The sequence below is a fragment of the Acomys russatus genome, chromosome 17 (assembly GCF_903995435.1).
Source record: "Acomys russatus chromosome 17, mAcoRus1.1, whole genome shotgun sequence".
Taxonomy (NCBI): domain Eukaryota; kingdom Metazoa; phylum Chordata; class Mammalia; order Rodentia; family Muridae; genus Acomys; species Acomys russatus.
In genome coordinates, this window is record NC_067153.1 from 34,594,258 (window position 1) to 34,607,082 (window position 12,825).

Consider the following 12,825-nt stretch of genomic DNA (forward strand, 5'->3'; position numbering starts at 1 on the left):
ATAAGTGAGTATATACCATCTGAGTCTTTCTGCTTCTAGCTGAACTCACTCAGTATGATCATTTCTAGTCCCATGCATTTAAACAAATTTCAGGATTGCCTTGTTTTTAATAGCTGAGTAGTATTCCATAGTGTAAATGTACCATAGTTTCTTTTTCCGTTATTTCACTGAGGGAAATTTAGGTTGTTTCCAGGTTCTGGCTATTATGAGTAAGGCTGCTATGAACATTGTTGAGCATATGTTCTTGTTGTGTGGTGGAGCATTTTCTGGATATTTTCCAAAGAGTGGAATAGCTGGGTCTTGAGGAAACCCTGTTCCTAGTTTTCTGAGATATCACCAGATACATTTCCAAAGTGGTTGTACAAGTTTGCATTCCCACCAACAATGAAGGAGGGCCCCCCTTTCTCCACATCCTTGCTAGCATGTGCTGTCACTTCAGTTTTTTTTTTATTTTAGCCATTCTGATGGGTGTAAGATGGAATCATGGAGTCATTTTGATTTGCATTTCTCTGATGACTAAAGACGTTGAGAATTTCTTTAACTGTTTCTCAGCCATTCAATATTCCTCTGTTTAGTTTTGAGCCCCATTTCTTAATTGGGTTATAGGGTTTGGTAGTGTTTAATTTCTTGGGTTCTTTATGTATTTTGTATATTAGATGTAGTGTAGGTGAAGATCTTTTCCCAGTTGTGGGCTGTGGCTTTGTTTTGCTGACAGTATCTTCTACCTTACAGAAGCTTCTCAGCCTCATGTAATTGTATTTTTTATAAACAGCCATATTATTGAGGCAGCATAGGTGATAATTCCCTGTCATTTCTAACAGACATAGTCTTAGCAACTTTCTGGTCCTCTGTCGCACAGTCTGTCTCTACTACTCACCCACAGAAAAAGAATTCCAGGCAACTAAGGAATGCTTAGGATGGGATAAATAGCCCTCCGCAACAATAAACCCCTAATTGGTTATCAAATACCGAGTAGTCATTCCTGAAAGTATATACATGTAAGCAAGACCGAGCAAGTTATATTTTGTGTGTTTGTGTGTGTGTGTGTGTGAGTGTCTCTGTGTGTGTGTGTGTGTGTGTGTGTGTGTGTGTGACACAGAGGACAGAGGGAGAAAGAGAGGGGGGTGGGGAGAGAGAGAAGGAGGGAGAAAAAGAGGAGTGTATTTGCGAAAAGAAAGAGAAAGGAGAAAAGAATATAAGTTCATTTTAATAAAAATTAAAATAAAAATAGTTCAAGGAAAGTAAAAAAATATGTGAAACTTGAAACTATTCTACTAATAAGGTAGCAGCACTTTTGATTTTCAACAGATAAAAATTTAAACATATATATAATGTTTTGGAATAAAGTTAATTTGTTGTATCAGTGTAATTTTCCCAAGGAAGGGAAAACACTTTGGGTTATTATAGAGTCTCACCTAAAATCTAAATACAGGTATATATCAGGAATGGTTCTGGGAACTAACTACTAAAAGCTTAAAAATTAATTCAGAATTAAGTCTTCTTGATTTTCTTGATGATGAAAAATTTGACATTATAATGGGTTTTCAACAAATCTATAGCTACAGACAAAAACTTCAACACTGTCATACAAGGAATAGGAATGTATAATGAAATCAGAGGTTAAAATATTCAAACAACTTTATTACATGTAGTAATTATCAACCTCACTTTAAAATTCCAATTAAAAAATTCTACAACAATAAGAAAAGAAGTCAGAGCACTTTTGTGCCATTGGATATAACACAAATATAAACTTCTGAAAATTCTGTTTTCTGGAAATATTTAGAAATCTTTCAGAATATAGTTGAGCAAATACATTGTAATATAAATTAACAGTTGTTATTAGTATACTAATATCTAATATCCTCTAATTTCCGTAGCATTTCTATTGTTTTAAAACACACATTAAGTAAAATTTCAGTAATGTATTAGGAATTGTTTCTTTAATTCTTTTCTTATCAAGGATCCATATAGTACAAAGGGGAGGCAGAAAAGGAATGACATCCATGTACTTCACTAGTTGGATGGTAAAATGAAGAAACAAAAATTAGCTTAACTTGAAACTATTAAAATCACTTGGCTAGCTAAATTTTACCATAATTCTTTTAGTATATCACGTCTTCAGTCCCCATAGACACAATTTTTTTAAGATTATACTATGTTGCTACTTTAGAGATTTAGGTAAAGAAAAAATAGTTTTTATCTGGTATTCAAGAAGAAGATTATAACATATCTGAGTCCAGTCAATCTCATTCTTGGTTTTCCTACCTGTGTTTCTTAGGTGTTACAGTGAACACATACTCTTGCTTGGACCCTGGCATCCCTGTCCATGGCCGTCGATATGGCCATGATTTCTCCATTGGGTCAACTGTTTCATTTAGCTGCGATCCAGGATACCGACTGAGCCATGAAGAGCCACTTCTGTGTGAAAAAAACCACTGGTGGAGTCATCCACTCCCAACCTGTGATGGTAAGACCTCGTCCATTTTATAAAATGTGCTCAGTCATAAACTAAAGAAGTCGATATAGATTTTGTAAACATGAGGCTAAGTATACCTTGAATTTTCACAAATTTTATCAAATATACTTGACAAGAAAGAACATTGATAGTAAGGAATACTTATGCCATGTTTAAAGGGTTAGCGTGTGTGTGTGTGTGTGTGTGTATGTGTGTGTGTGTGTGTGTGTGTGTGTGTGTGTGTGTGTGTATACAGACATACATAGTGTTTCTTGGAAAACCTCCTACTTTATTTTTGGTCATATTCATCTTTCTTTCCAATCTCCTCCATGATCCACTATCCTAATACATACCATCCCAAATTTATATCCTGAATATTAAAGAAAACTCATCAAGTCTCCTTTGGGAAGGCCTGTGGATGTCCACTAAAGGATGTTAGTCCTACCAATGGTCATATCTTTAAAGAAAACAGCCCTCCCTTTCTTGGCAGTTTTTAATGAATAATAGTTTCTTATCTATGTATGAAACTTCATGACCACTTTCTCCTTCAATGCTTGAATATTTTTTCAACCTTGATCTTTGACAGTTCTTGTGTGTGATTACCCAACCGCTGTCAGTTCGCATGTGTGACCGCCAGGCTGTGTCTAGAGAATAATTTTTTCATCACCTAAAAATTCTGGCTTTTACTGTCTTTCCAATCCATTTTCTCCAGTGATCCCTCCACCTTAGGAGAATGATGGTCTACTTACGATTGAGCACTCCATAGCCATTTATTCTTTGTACATTGACTTATTATGGTTTTTGTGATAATCACCAGCTACTGCAAAAGAAGTTCCACTGATGAAATTTGAAAGGCACATTAATCTATGGATATAATGACTGGTCCTTAGGAGGCAGGTTAACGCCACCTCACTTTAGCAGAGTAATACTAGTACAATCTCCTCTAAGGACTATGTGTTGTCTAGAAACAGGTTCTTGGCTCTGATTACTATGCCAGATATAACATCCAACTAACAGAACTGGCCTAACATCCAATTAGAAAGTCGATTTTTTTTTTCTTAGATATTTATGCTGCTAAGTCACTAGTGGGCATGCCTTATCAGCGTAGATCTTTATAATAGTTCTCAGCATTCTCAGCTGGATAAGATTGATGCTTCCTTTCCCCATCTATTAGTGTGTATAACATCTTACAGCAATTTAAAAGATAACCAGTAAGAATAAGTCTTCCAGGGGAATAGCAGCTTGATCTCTCCCTGTTCTCAAATACAGGATGCCTTTTTGTTTTTCTTTTTGAGGCAAGGTTTCTCCGTGTAACAACCCTGGCTGTCCTGAAACTCACTTTGTAGCACAGGCTGGCCTGGAAATCACAGAGATCTACCTGCCTCTGCCTCCCAAGTACTGAGATTAAAGGCATGTGCCACAATGTCTGGCTCTACATGATGTCCTAACAATAGTGTTTAACCATCAAATTATAGAGGGTAACTCAGAGCAATGGGAGTAGCCTGTGCTATTTGGAGACTTTTTCATTTCAGTTGCTAACAATGTCATTGACTTAAGCCACTCTTGCCATTTGGCTTTAATAACGGTATCTAAGGAGGGAATCACTGCCTCATTATATGGTAACTATTTAAGGTGGTTTTCAAACTTTGTATGTGTTTATATTTTAAGAACCTCCTATAGCAGTATTTTTTTTTCATGACCTTTTCAGACCTTATCAACTTTAATGTCAACTGTTCTCTGTAATTCCTTCCCTCCCTTGCTCTTACATCTTTTGTGCCATTTAACTTTTCATGTTCCACTAGTCTCTTTTAACCCTATAAAAGTGTATTTTATTTTCCTTCCCTTCAAAGCCTTTCCCATGGGTATTTGAAATAAAACACACATCTCTAAAGCCTAAAAACTCTTTATCCACATGCATCTGGGTTATCTCATTCATAGTGATTGTTTCCAGCTGTCCATCTACTTGAAATTTTTATAATTTTACTTTTCTTACCAATTGAATAATAAATACTACATTGCATAATGTGCAGCATTTTAATTGCCCATTCATCTATTGGTAAATTTTTAGTCTGTTTCCATTCCATGGCTATTGTGATTAGAGCATCAAGGAGCACAAATGAACAATCACCACTGTAGAAGGACGCAGAACCTCCTGGTTATATTCCCAAGAGTAGTATAGCTGGATTATGTGGTACACCTAATTTTAGCTTTTTGAGGAACCATCACACTTATTTCCATTTTAAATGTATTGTGGGCTGGAACAAACCCATGTTGAAAATGCTAATCATGCGAATGTACTGAAGGACCCATGGAAGTCCACTCTATCTTAGAAGAATAATTGCAACTGTAGAGTTCTTGCAGTATAGAATTTTGGGGCAAATTTATAAAGACTGTTCTATAATGGAAAGTTCTTTGTTATAGCAAACAACATGACGGTAGCCTTTGCTCAGTTTTTTGCGTTTTTAAAATATGACAATTAGTCAAAAGAAATTTGGTTCCTAACATATAAAATTCTATGTGAAAAATACCTCTCCTAAGATTGAGAAGTACTGTCAAATGTGTTTTATCATAAAGCATAGCCTGTTCACCTCTGTGTTATTTTGTTTCCAGCTATGCTGCTTATTTACAACGTGATTCCCAATTGCCTGTACTAAGTCCTTCTCAAGTGCAATGATGACATTTTTAATTTTATGACATAATATTTAAGTATTTTCAGCACTATCATAGTTTAATGCTGCCTTATGCCAATTCTTTTTTTTAATCAGAGGGCTCAAACAAAACATCAGCACACCTTCCCTGCATTTGATATGATACCATTTGGATTAGTCAGCATGCTGTGAACGCAAGTGACAAAAGCCATACACTCACTGATCTTAAAAACAAAAAAACACAAGTTGGCCACGGTGGTACACACCTTTAATCCCAGCACTCACAGATCACTGTGAATTCAAGGCCAGCCTGGTCTATATAGTGAGTCCAAGAAAGGGCAGGCAAGGCTACCCAGGGAAATGCTGTCTCAAAAAATAAAAAATAAAAAACAAAAAGAAAAAATAAAAAGCACAAATTGTGGTTCAGCTCATCAAGTCTAAAAGAGTAGAATGGAATGGAAGTCACAAGTCATAGCTGACAATAAGCAAAAACTCAATTTCCTCTTCCACTGAGGATTTTCTCTGTGTGTGTGAGTGACCTAGTGAAACAAGGTTTTTTCCAAGGTGAAAGTTGATAAGCATAGAGGGCACCGCAGGAAGACAGCATTTTGTACTTAAATGTTCAAATTTTTAAAAGATTAAGAGCTGTTCAAAGTTTCGATATGAAAAATCCTAGGAAATATATTTTTTTAGTCCATACCCACACCAGTTACAACAGTAAAGGACTTCTAATGCTCTGACTTGTCTGTGTCAGGAGATCATTGTCCCCTAGGGCTGATACAAATGAACATTGCATAAAAATACAAGGTTTGTTAACCATGATAAAGCATTATAGTTGGTGTGAGAAATAAATATTTACCAAGAGAGAAAGGAAAAGAGGCAATATTACCTTAAAAAGCAGGCAAAGAAAAGTATAGCTATAGTGCCACCATTAATTTTTATTAAGACTTGGGCAAAAAGGGGATGTGTGCTGTCTGACATCTTCTCAGTTGCATGCCTTTCTATCACTCCATCCTGGGGTGGGTGCCTTGCCAGAATACCGTGAAAGAGGAAGTACACAGTCCTGATGAGATTGGAAGAGCTGGGGAGTGTTTGTGGGGTTGGGGGATGGAGGATGAGGGAGGGACATATAGGAGGGACCTGGTAGAGAGGAGTGAGCGGGCTATGATTGAGATGTAAAATGAATAACCAAATAAAAGTAAAAACAGCAACAACAAAAAGAATAAAGCTCTCATCTCCAAGTGCTATTACTATTAACCTGGAATTCAATATATGGCATTTTCAGACCAAGTCTTTCTTTTGAATTGAAGTTATTACTTGTTGTATCTCCTGTAAGAAATGCATAGTGGATTTGTGTTTCTTGGAGAAAGGAGTGTAAATTACTGATTGTGGGACTCGTGCACTTAATCTACATGGATGAATTTTCCAGTTCTGTCTCCATCTTGCTTTATTTTGTGGGTTTGCTACTTTGATGTAGCCCCCACTTTTTGAGACAAGATGTACCCATAAAGCATTTAGTGGTCTCCAAACTCATGATTCTCCCATTAGACACTCAGGAGTCCCGGTGTCACTGCTGTGCCACTAGGCTTGCCTTTCCTAAATTCCCATAAAGCCTCGTCTTATGATGGATTTCATCTTGGTCTTTTGACCCTCCATCTTATGCATCTATTAACCATTGTTCTTTGATACCAAGAATGCCTGCACACAAGCTAAATACTTCCAATTTTTAAGTAGATTACTTCATTTTCTCCTGTGTTAGATTGTAATTGATGATCCTGTATGAAGTGAGGACATGAACATGCTATTAGTGTGTTGAAACCCATACATGGTGTTTACATGCTTCATAAATACCTAATACTAATAATACATAATGCATCATGTTATTGTTTCATTTTTGTTCTATTTATAATTTTTGCTCTGATAAAGATACTAGGACTAAAACAAATTGTAGAAGAAAGAGTTCATTTTAGCTTACTATTTCTGGAGTATATAGTACATAGCATCAATGACAGCATGGTTGTAACTGTCAGACATGGCAGCAGGATCAAAAAGCTGAGAGTTCACATCTTGAACTACAAGCATGAAACACAGACTCCAAGTGTGATGTAGATGAGACTTTTAAATCTCAAGATTCTCCCTCAGTGGTATATGTTCCTCAGCCTGACTGTACTACTTAAAAGTCCCTAAACAACATCACCAATTAGATACCATGTTTTTAAACACCCTAACTTTAGGGAACATTTCTCATTTAAGCCATCAAAAATTTAGGCCCCAACGTAATGCACAAATCATATAAAATATAAAATCTTAGTGTTTAGTTAATTAAAAGGTGGCTCAGAAATCAAATGAATATGTTATTCTTGCAGAGAATGTGGACACATTTCTCAGCAACTGAAGCTCAGAACCTTAGATGTCTCACGTTTAGAGAAACTGATACCCTCTTCTAGCCTCAAAGAACACCAGGAACATACAAAATGTGTACACAAACAACCAGGAAAACACTCACAGTAATAAATACAAATAAAAACATCTTTAAAACTGGTGGTACACTCCTTCAATCCCAGCACTCTGTAGGCAGAAGCAGGCGATCTCTGAGTTTAAGGCCAGCCTGGTCCACAATGAGAGTTGTAGGGCAGCAAGGGCTATTAAACAGATAAACCCTGTCTAGAAAATCAAAATCAAAAAACAAAAACAAACAAACAAAAAAAAACCTCCAGCTGGATTTAAATACTCTTAATGAGCTAAATGGTCTTAATATTGAAGATGTCTTATGATTGAGTCTAATTAGCTGTTACTCTTCTCTACACATGTGTTTCATCAAATAGAAGTGGTAGGTTTTATATTGAAAATTAGTATGAGAGATTTATTTATAAATAAGCTGATATTAAGACTTAGCCATTCCACATAAGATTTTTATATAGAGTTAGGATATGTCACTGTGCATTTAACAATTCATATGCTACTCAGTCTCTTATAAATGGCAATCTTATGAAGAGAACATCATTGACAACAATTGCAATGTAAAACTATCTCACATAAGAAAATTTACAACAAACAGAAATTAATTTGGTTTAAAAGATAGTCAGATATGAATGTTTGTGTATGGGAAAATAGAGAACAATATAATAAAGATATATAATCATAAAAAAAAGAAAATGAAAGCTATTACTATGTGTATGCAGATGAGGAGGTTGATGGTGGTGGTGAAAAACACCACCTCAGTAACCTACAAAATAACTGGAAATGAGAACATGGAATACACAAATCAATCAAAACATAAAAATAATACTGATACATTAAAATTTTAAAAAGAGACTGTTTGGAGATAAGAGAATTAAATGACCAACAGAGAAAATGAATGATATTGTTGTTTGTTTTGTAGGTTAGGAGTCTTCATATGTTGTTCAGAGTGACTTCAAAATAGAGAGTCCAAGTAATACACCTGTCTCAAATTTGAGAGTACTTGACCTACAGTCCTGTGTGATTACAATCTCTTTTTTAGTGACACCACTATAATGTACATCATATGGGAAGGAGAATTACAAATTAACTACACTCTCTGACCCACTTTCTCTAGGGTTTGTTGTTGTTATTGTCTGAGAAGTTTTGTTCAAATTTCACAACCTTTCAATAAGATAAATGCATTTTAATCCAGCATGTCATTTTTATTGACTACATTTCACTAAAAATATCACACAATTCTTTATTGGTATGTTTTTTCTTTTTCATTCATTTTCCAGGATAGAGGGATAGATGGACAAATGTAATATAATTTAAGAAAATAATTCAAAGTTTGGGAATCTGGGGTGATGACTTAATGTGTAAAGTGCCTTCCAGAGTTCAGATTCCCAGTAACCATGTAAAAGCCTGGGACAGAACTAGCACTGCTTGTAATCCTAGTGCTTTGGAGGCTACCTAACTAGAGCAGTGGAACCAGAAAGTTCTGGGATCAGAGGAGATAATAGTGTTGAAAGACACATGACTTCAACTGCCAGCCTCCACATACATCACGCACATAGAAACTCATTTGCATGAATACAGGTCCACACTAGTATATATCTACATAATATGTGCATACCAGACACAAGAGAGAGACGGGGGGGGGGGGGCGGCAAAAACACAGACAGAAAGAACTAAAGAAAGATAATAGGAAAGTAAAGATAATTTATCTTAGTAATATCATTATTTGAAAGACATAGTTAGAATGGTTTATATAGTTGTGAGACGAATCACAAAAGCAGCATGTAGATTTATGACACATCAAAAGGAAACCGAAAAATTCAGCCATTAGCAACGACAGACTGCATCTGCCCCTAAGCATGAGCATAATCTCCCAACTCATGCATGATTTTATAATGATTTGATAATAATATCAATGTTTTGGAAGAATGTGCTTCATTTCAGGAAGACTGCTTGTTAAGTCAACTCCCAAAGAGATCCTAGTCATCACTTCTGTAGATGTATGTATAAAGAAAACACAAAGATATGTTTACATTTTCAATAAGTATTAAAGTTCAAGCTTTCATACTTAAAAACACCTAAGGATCACTGATTCAGCTTTCCCAGTTAGGTGGAGTTGTGAGTGGCCAGACTGTCTTGCATCTCCCCAGTATCATCACTGATACTTGGAAGGAAAACAATCGTCATGGTATCTTGGGGGAAAGGGACCTAGAAACATGCTGTGCTTACAGTTCTGACTACCCTGTCTATATCCAGAGGAGTTGGCCTTTTCATGTAGAAGAGAATGTAAATCTCACCTATGTCTTTTAATTTTTAAAATAGATAAAATTAAATAACTTGATTTCAATGCATAATATAGGCCCTGATGACTTTTATATGGTAGAGTATATAAACACTTTTCTCAAAGTACTTGAATATTGATTCAGTTAATTTATTCAGCAGCAGATCATAAACATTTATTTGCCTTGACTCTTCTGAGATTTTACTTACAGACTTTATCACCAAGATAGCTGTGTCGCCTGTGTCCCTGCGAGGACCCCACTTTGTTTATGATCTTCATTTCTCAGTGAAATACAGAGCAACAAAGACTTCAAAGCTGCCATGTCTTACTTCGCTGCTTTAAAAGGAATCCCATAATGTGTGATACACATCCCTTCAGGAATCTATAGGAAACAATTTTACATAATTAACTCATTTCTTAGCGTTTAATAAGAGAAGCTGCTAAACAATTAATTACTCATGTTTAATTGACCATCAATGTATGCAAATGTTGCTTATAATTAGAAAAGGGTAAAGATATACTTCACATTCAAATGTGCAACACAGGGCTCTGTTCTCTTGGGGCCAGTGATAATTCCGTGAGACTATTAATCCATTTTTCTTCTCTGCTGCTGCAATGGATGAGAGGATTTTGCTGGATTTGAAAGAGGTCTTTACACACTCCTCTTATTACCAGGAAGTTGATTAGACAAACATAATGGGACTCATCCTGCTTCAAGAGAGAGGATGAAAGATTTGCTCAGCCTCTGCCTCTCCGACGGAGACTGATAGTGCTGTCCTCTTTGTGTTTTCAGCATTGTGTGGAGGAGATGTGAGAGGACCTAGTGGGACAATCTTATCACCTGGTTACCCGGAATTTTATCCAAACTCCCTGAATTGTACATGGACAGTTGATGTGACCCATGGAAAAGGTACTTTTGTTTTATTCAAGAATATTAAATAATCATTTGAGTGTTCATTTGGGTCCATTTTTAATTTTAGCCGTTTTTAATGTCCAAAACTTGGTAAGTACTAATGTAAAATTCAATGTGAAAAATACGCACATTTTTAACCCAAATTCTTGCTAGTGTTACACCTGCTTTTTCTTTTTTTTTTTTAAAGATTTATTTATTATGTATACAGTATTTTTGTCTGCATGTACTATATGCCTACATGTCAGAACAGGGCACCAGATCTCACTCTAGTTGGTTGTGAGGCACCATGTGGTTGCTGGGAATTGAACTAAGGACCTTTGGAAGACCAGACAATGCTCTTAACCTCTGAGCCATCTCTCCAGCCCGTTGCTTTTTCTTATAGTATGGTAAATAATATTTGGATTTTTTCATCAAGAAAACCTCAAAGAGATCAGCATTGTATGGAGTTTAGTTCATATTTGCATATACTTGGTTATGAAGTATTGTTATCATTAGAGCTTCCTATACTTTATAACCATTCTGTGGACTTCTATGCCAAATTATTAGGAACAGAACATTATATATGTCTTATATCATAAAGACAGACCTTAAAATTGTATTTTGTACATGTAGATGTTTATCTGTGTCTTTTATAATAAACATCCCAGTGAAAGGTGATGTGGGACTACAGTGGTTACAATTGGTGCTATTTATATTGGACTAGAAAATTAACAAGACAATTCATCAAAAGAGCAGCCCTAGAAAGATTATTGTACACAATATTAAAGTGATGATGATCCAAAATTATTTACCTGGAAGCAAACACTGACCTTTAAGTTTTGCTTAAAGTGTTTTTCTTATAACTGCAAACACATTGTTATTATTTATTTTACTATTACTATTGAAAACCATAATAAATAAAAAGTACAAATTAACAATGAAAAAATATTGTTAGAATTTTTAAGTAAAATCTCTTTAGCAAATGTGGATTTGTGTTTTTATAAAAAAAATTGCTTTTAATACAATTCTACACCATTTTATTGAGAGGGTAGGGTTATACATGGGTTTCTATAGTTTCCTGTAGTGCCTTAAATACTACTAGGATAAAACCATTAAAATAAGAATAAGGAAAACAAAGAAGCCTTGAGTTTGTTAATATTATCAACCTGGTTGTGCTGTTTTCTTGGATACAGAATTTTCTTTGGGAAATTAAAGAAAGCATCCTATTACTTCACTGTGCAGTGGATTAAGAGACTTTAAAATAAACTGCCTAATATTATACAAGAAAATGGAGGGCTACATGCTGTTTGCTATGTAAACAGTGGTTTAATTAACACTTAAGGTTTCACGTCTTTACAGGTTGTAAGTGTTAATTAAATCAGTATTTACAGGTACCTTTCTTTTAAGAGCTAGCAACGTTTACTTGAAGCACTGTTCCAAAAGCAAGACAAAGTGACTTGAAGGACTTAAAGTTTGGAGAGGAAGATAGTCTAACCTTTCACAGGCCACATTGATTTCTTCCTATTGGTGTCTAGGAAAAAGACATGGAGAGATATTCTTTTTATGACCAACTCCTTGTGAAAACCTTAATCATTTCTTAAATTGTTGCATAAGCTTGGATTTCTACACCAGTCGTTGCACCGACCAAGGACAATGCATGCAGTGAACCTAGATTCCCCTGTTCAGATCTAGCCAATGTACTGCTCATTCTCCACAGTTGTTGGGGGATCAGGGACTGGCTCTGATGTGAACTTTGGTGCCCCGGATTTGATCACTTCCCATTGGTGGGGAGGCTAAGTGGGCACACAGAAGAAGTAAAGCAGGCTATCCAGATGAGGTCTGATAGGCTGTGGTTATATGATGGGGGAGGAAGTGCCATTCTGAAGGAGGTCTGGGGAGGGGAATAGGGCAGAAAAAGGAGGAAGGGTGTAAAAGGGAAGATACAAGAAAGGGAATAACAAATGGGGTGTATTCTGAATAAATACTTAAAAAAGAAAAACTATAACACAGCCACAAAAACTATAAATAAAAAACAAACAAATATAACCACCAAACAAATTATAATTGTAGGTCTCTTTCTCTGAAG

General features: G+C 35.6%; 1 protein-coding gene across 2 annotated transcripts in view; it reads left to right on the forward strand.

The window, feature by feature from the left end:
* Positions 1–12,825, forward strand: part of Csmd3 (CUB and Sushi multiple domains 3) — a 1,090,370-nt gene that overhangs the window by 688,964 nt on the left and 388,581 nt on the right. For both annotated transcript variants that reach the window (XM_051159708.1, XM_051159709.1), the window contains 2 exons: positions 2,282–2,470; positions 10,641–10,757. In XM_051159708.1, coding sequence (XP_051015665.1) covers positions 2,282–2,470; positions 10,641–10,757 — 306 coding nt within the window. The remainder of the gene's footprint in view (positions 1–2,281; positions 2,471–10,640; positions 10,758–12,825) is intronic.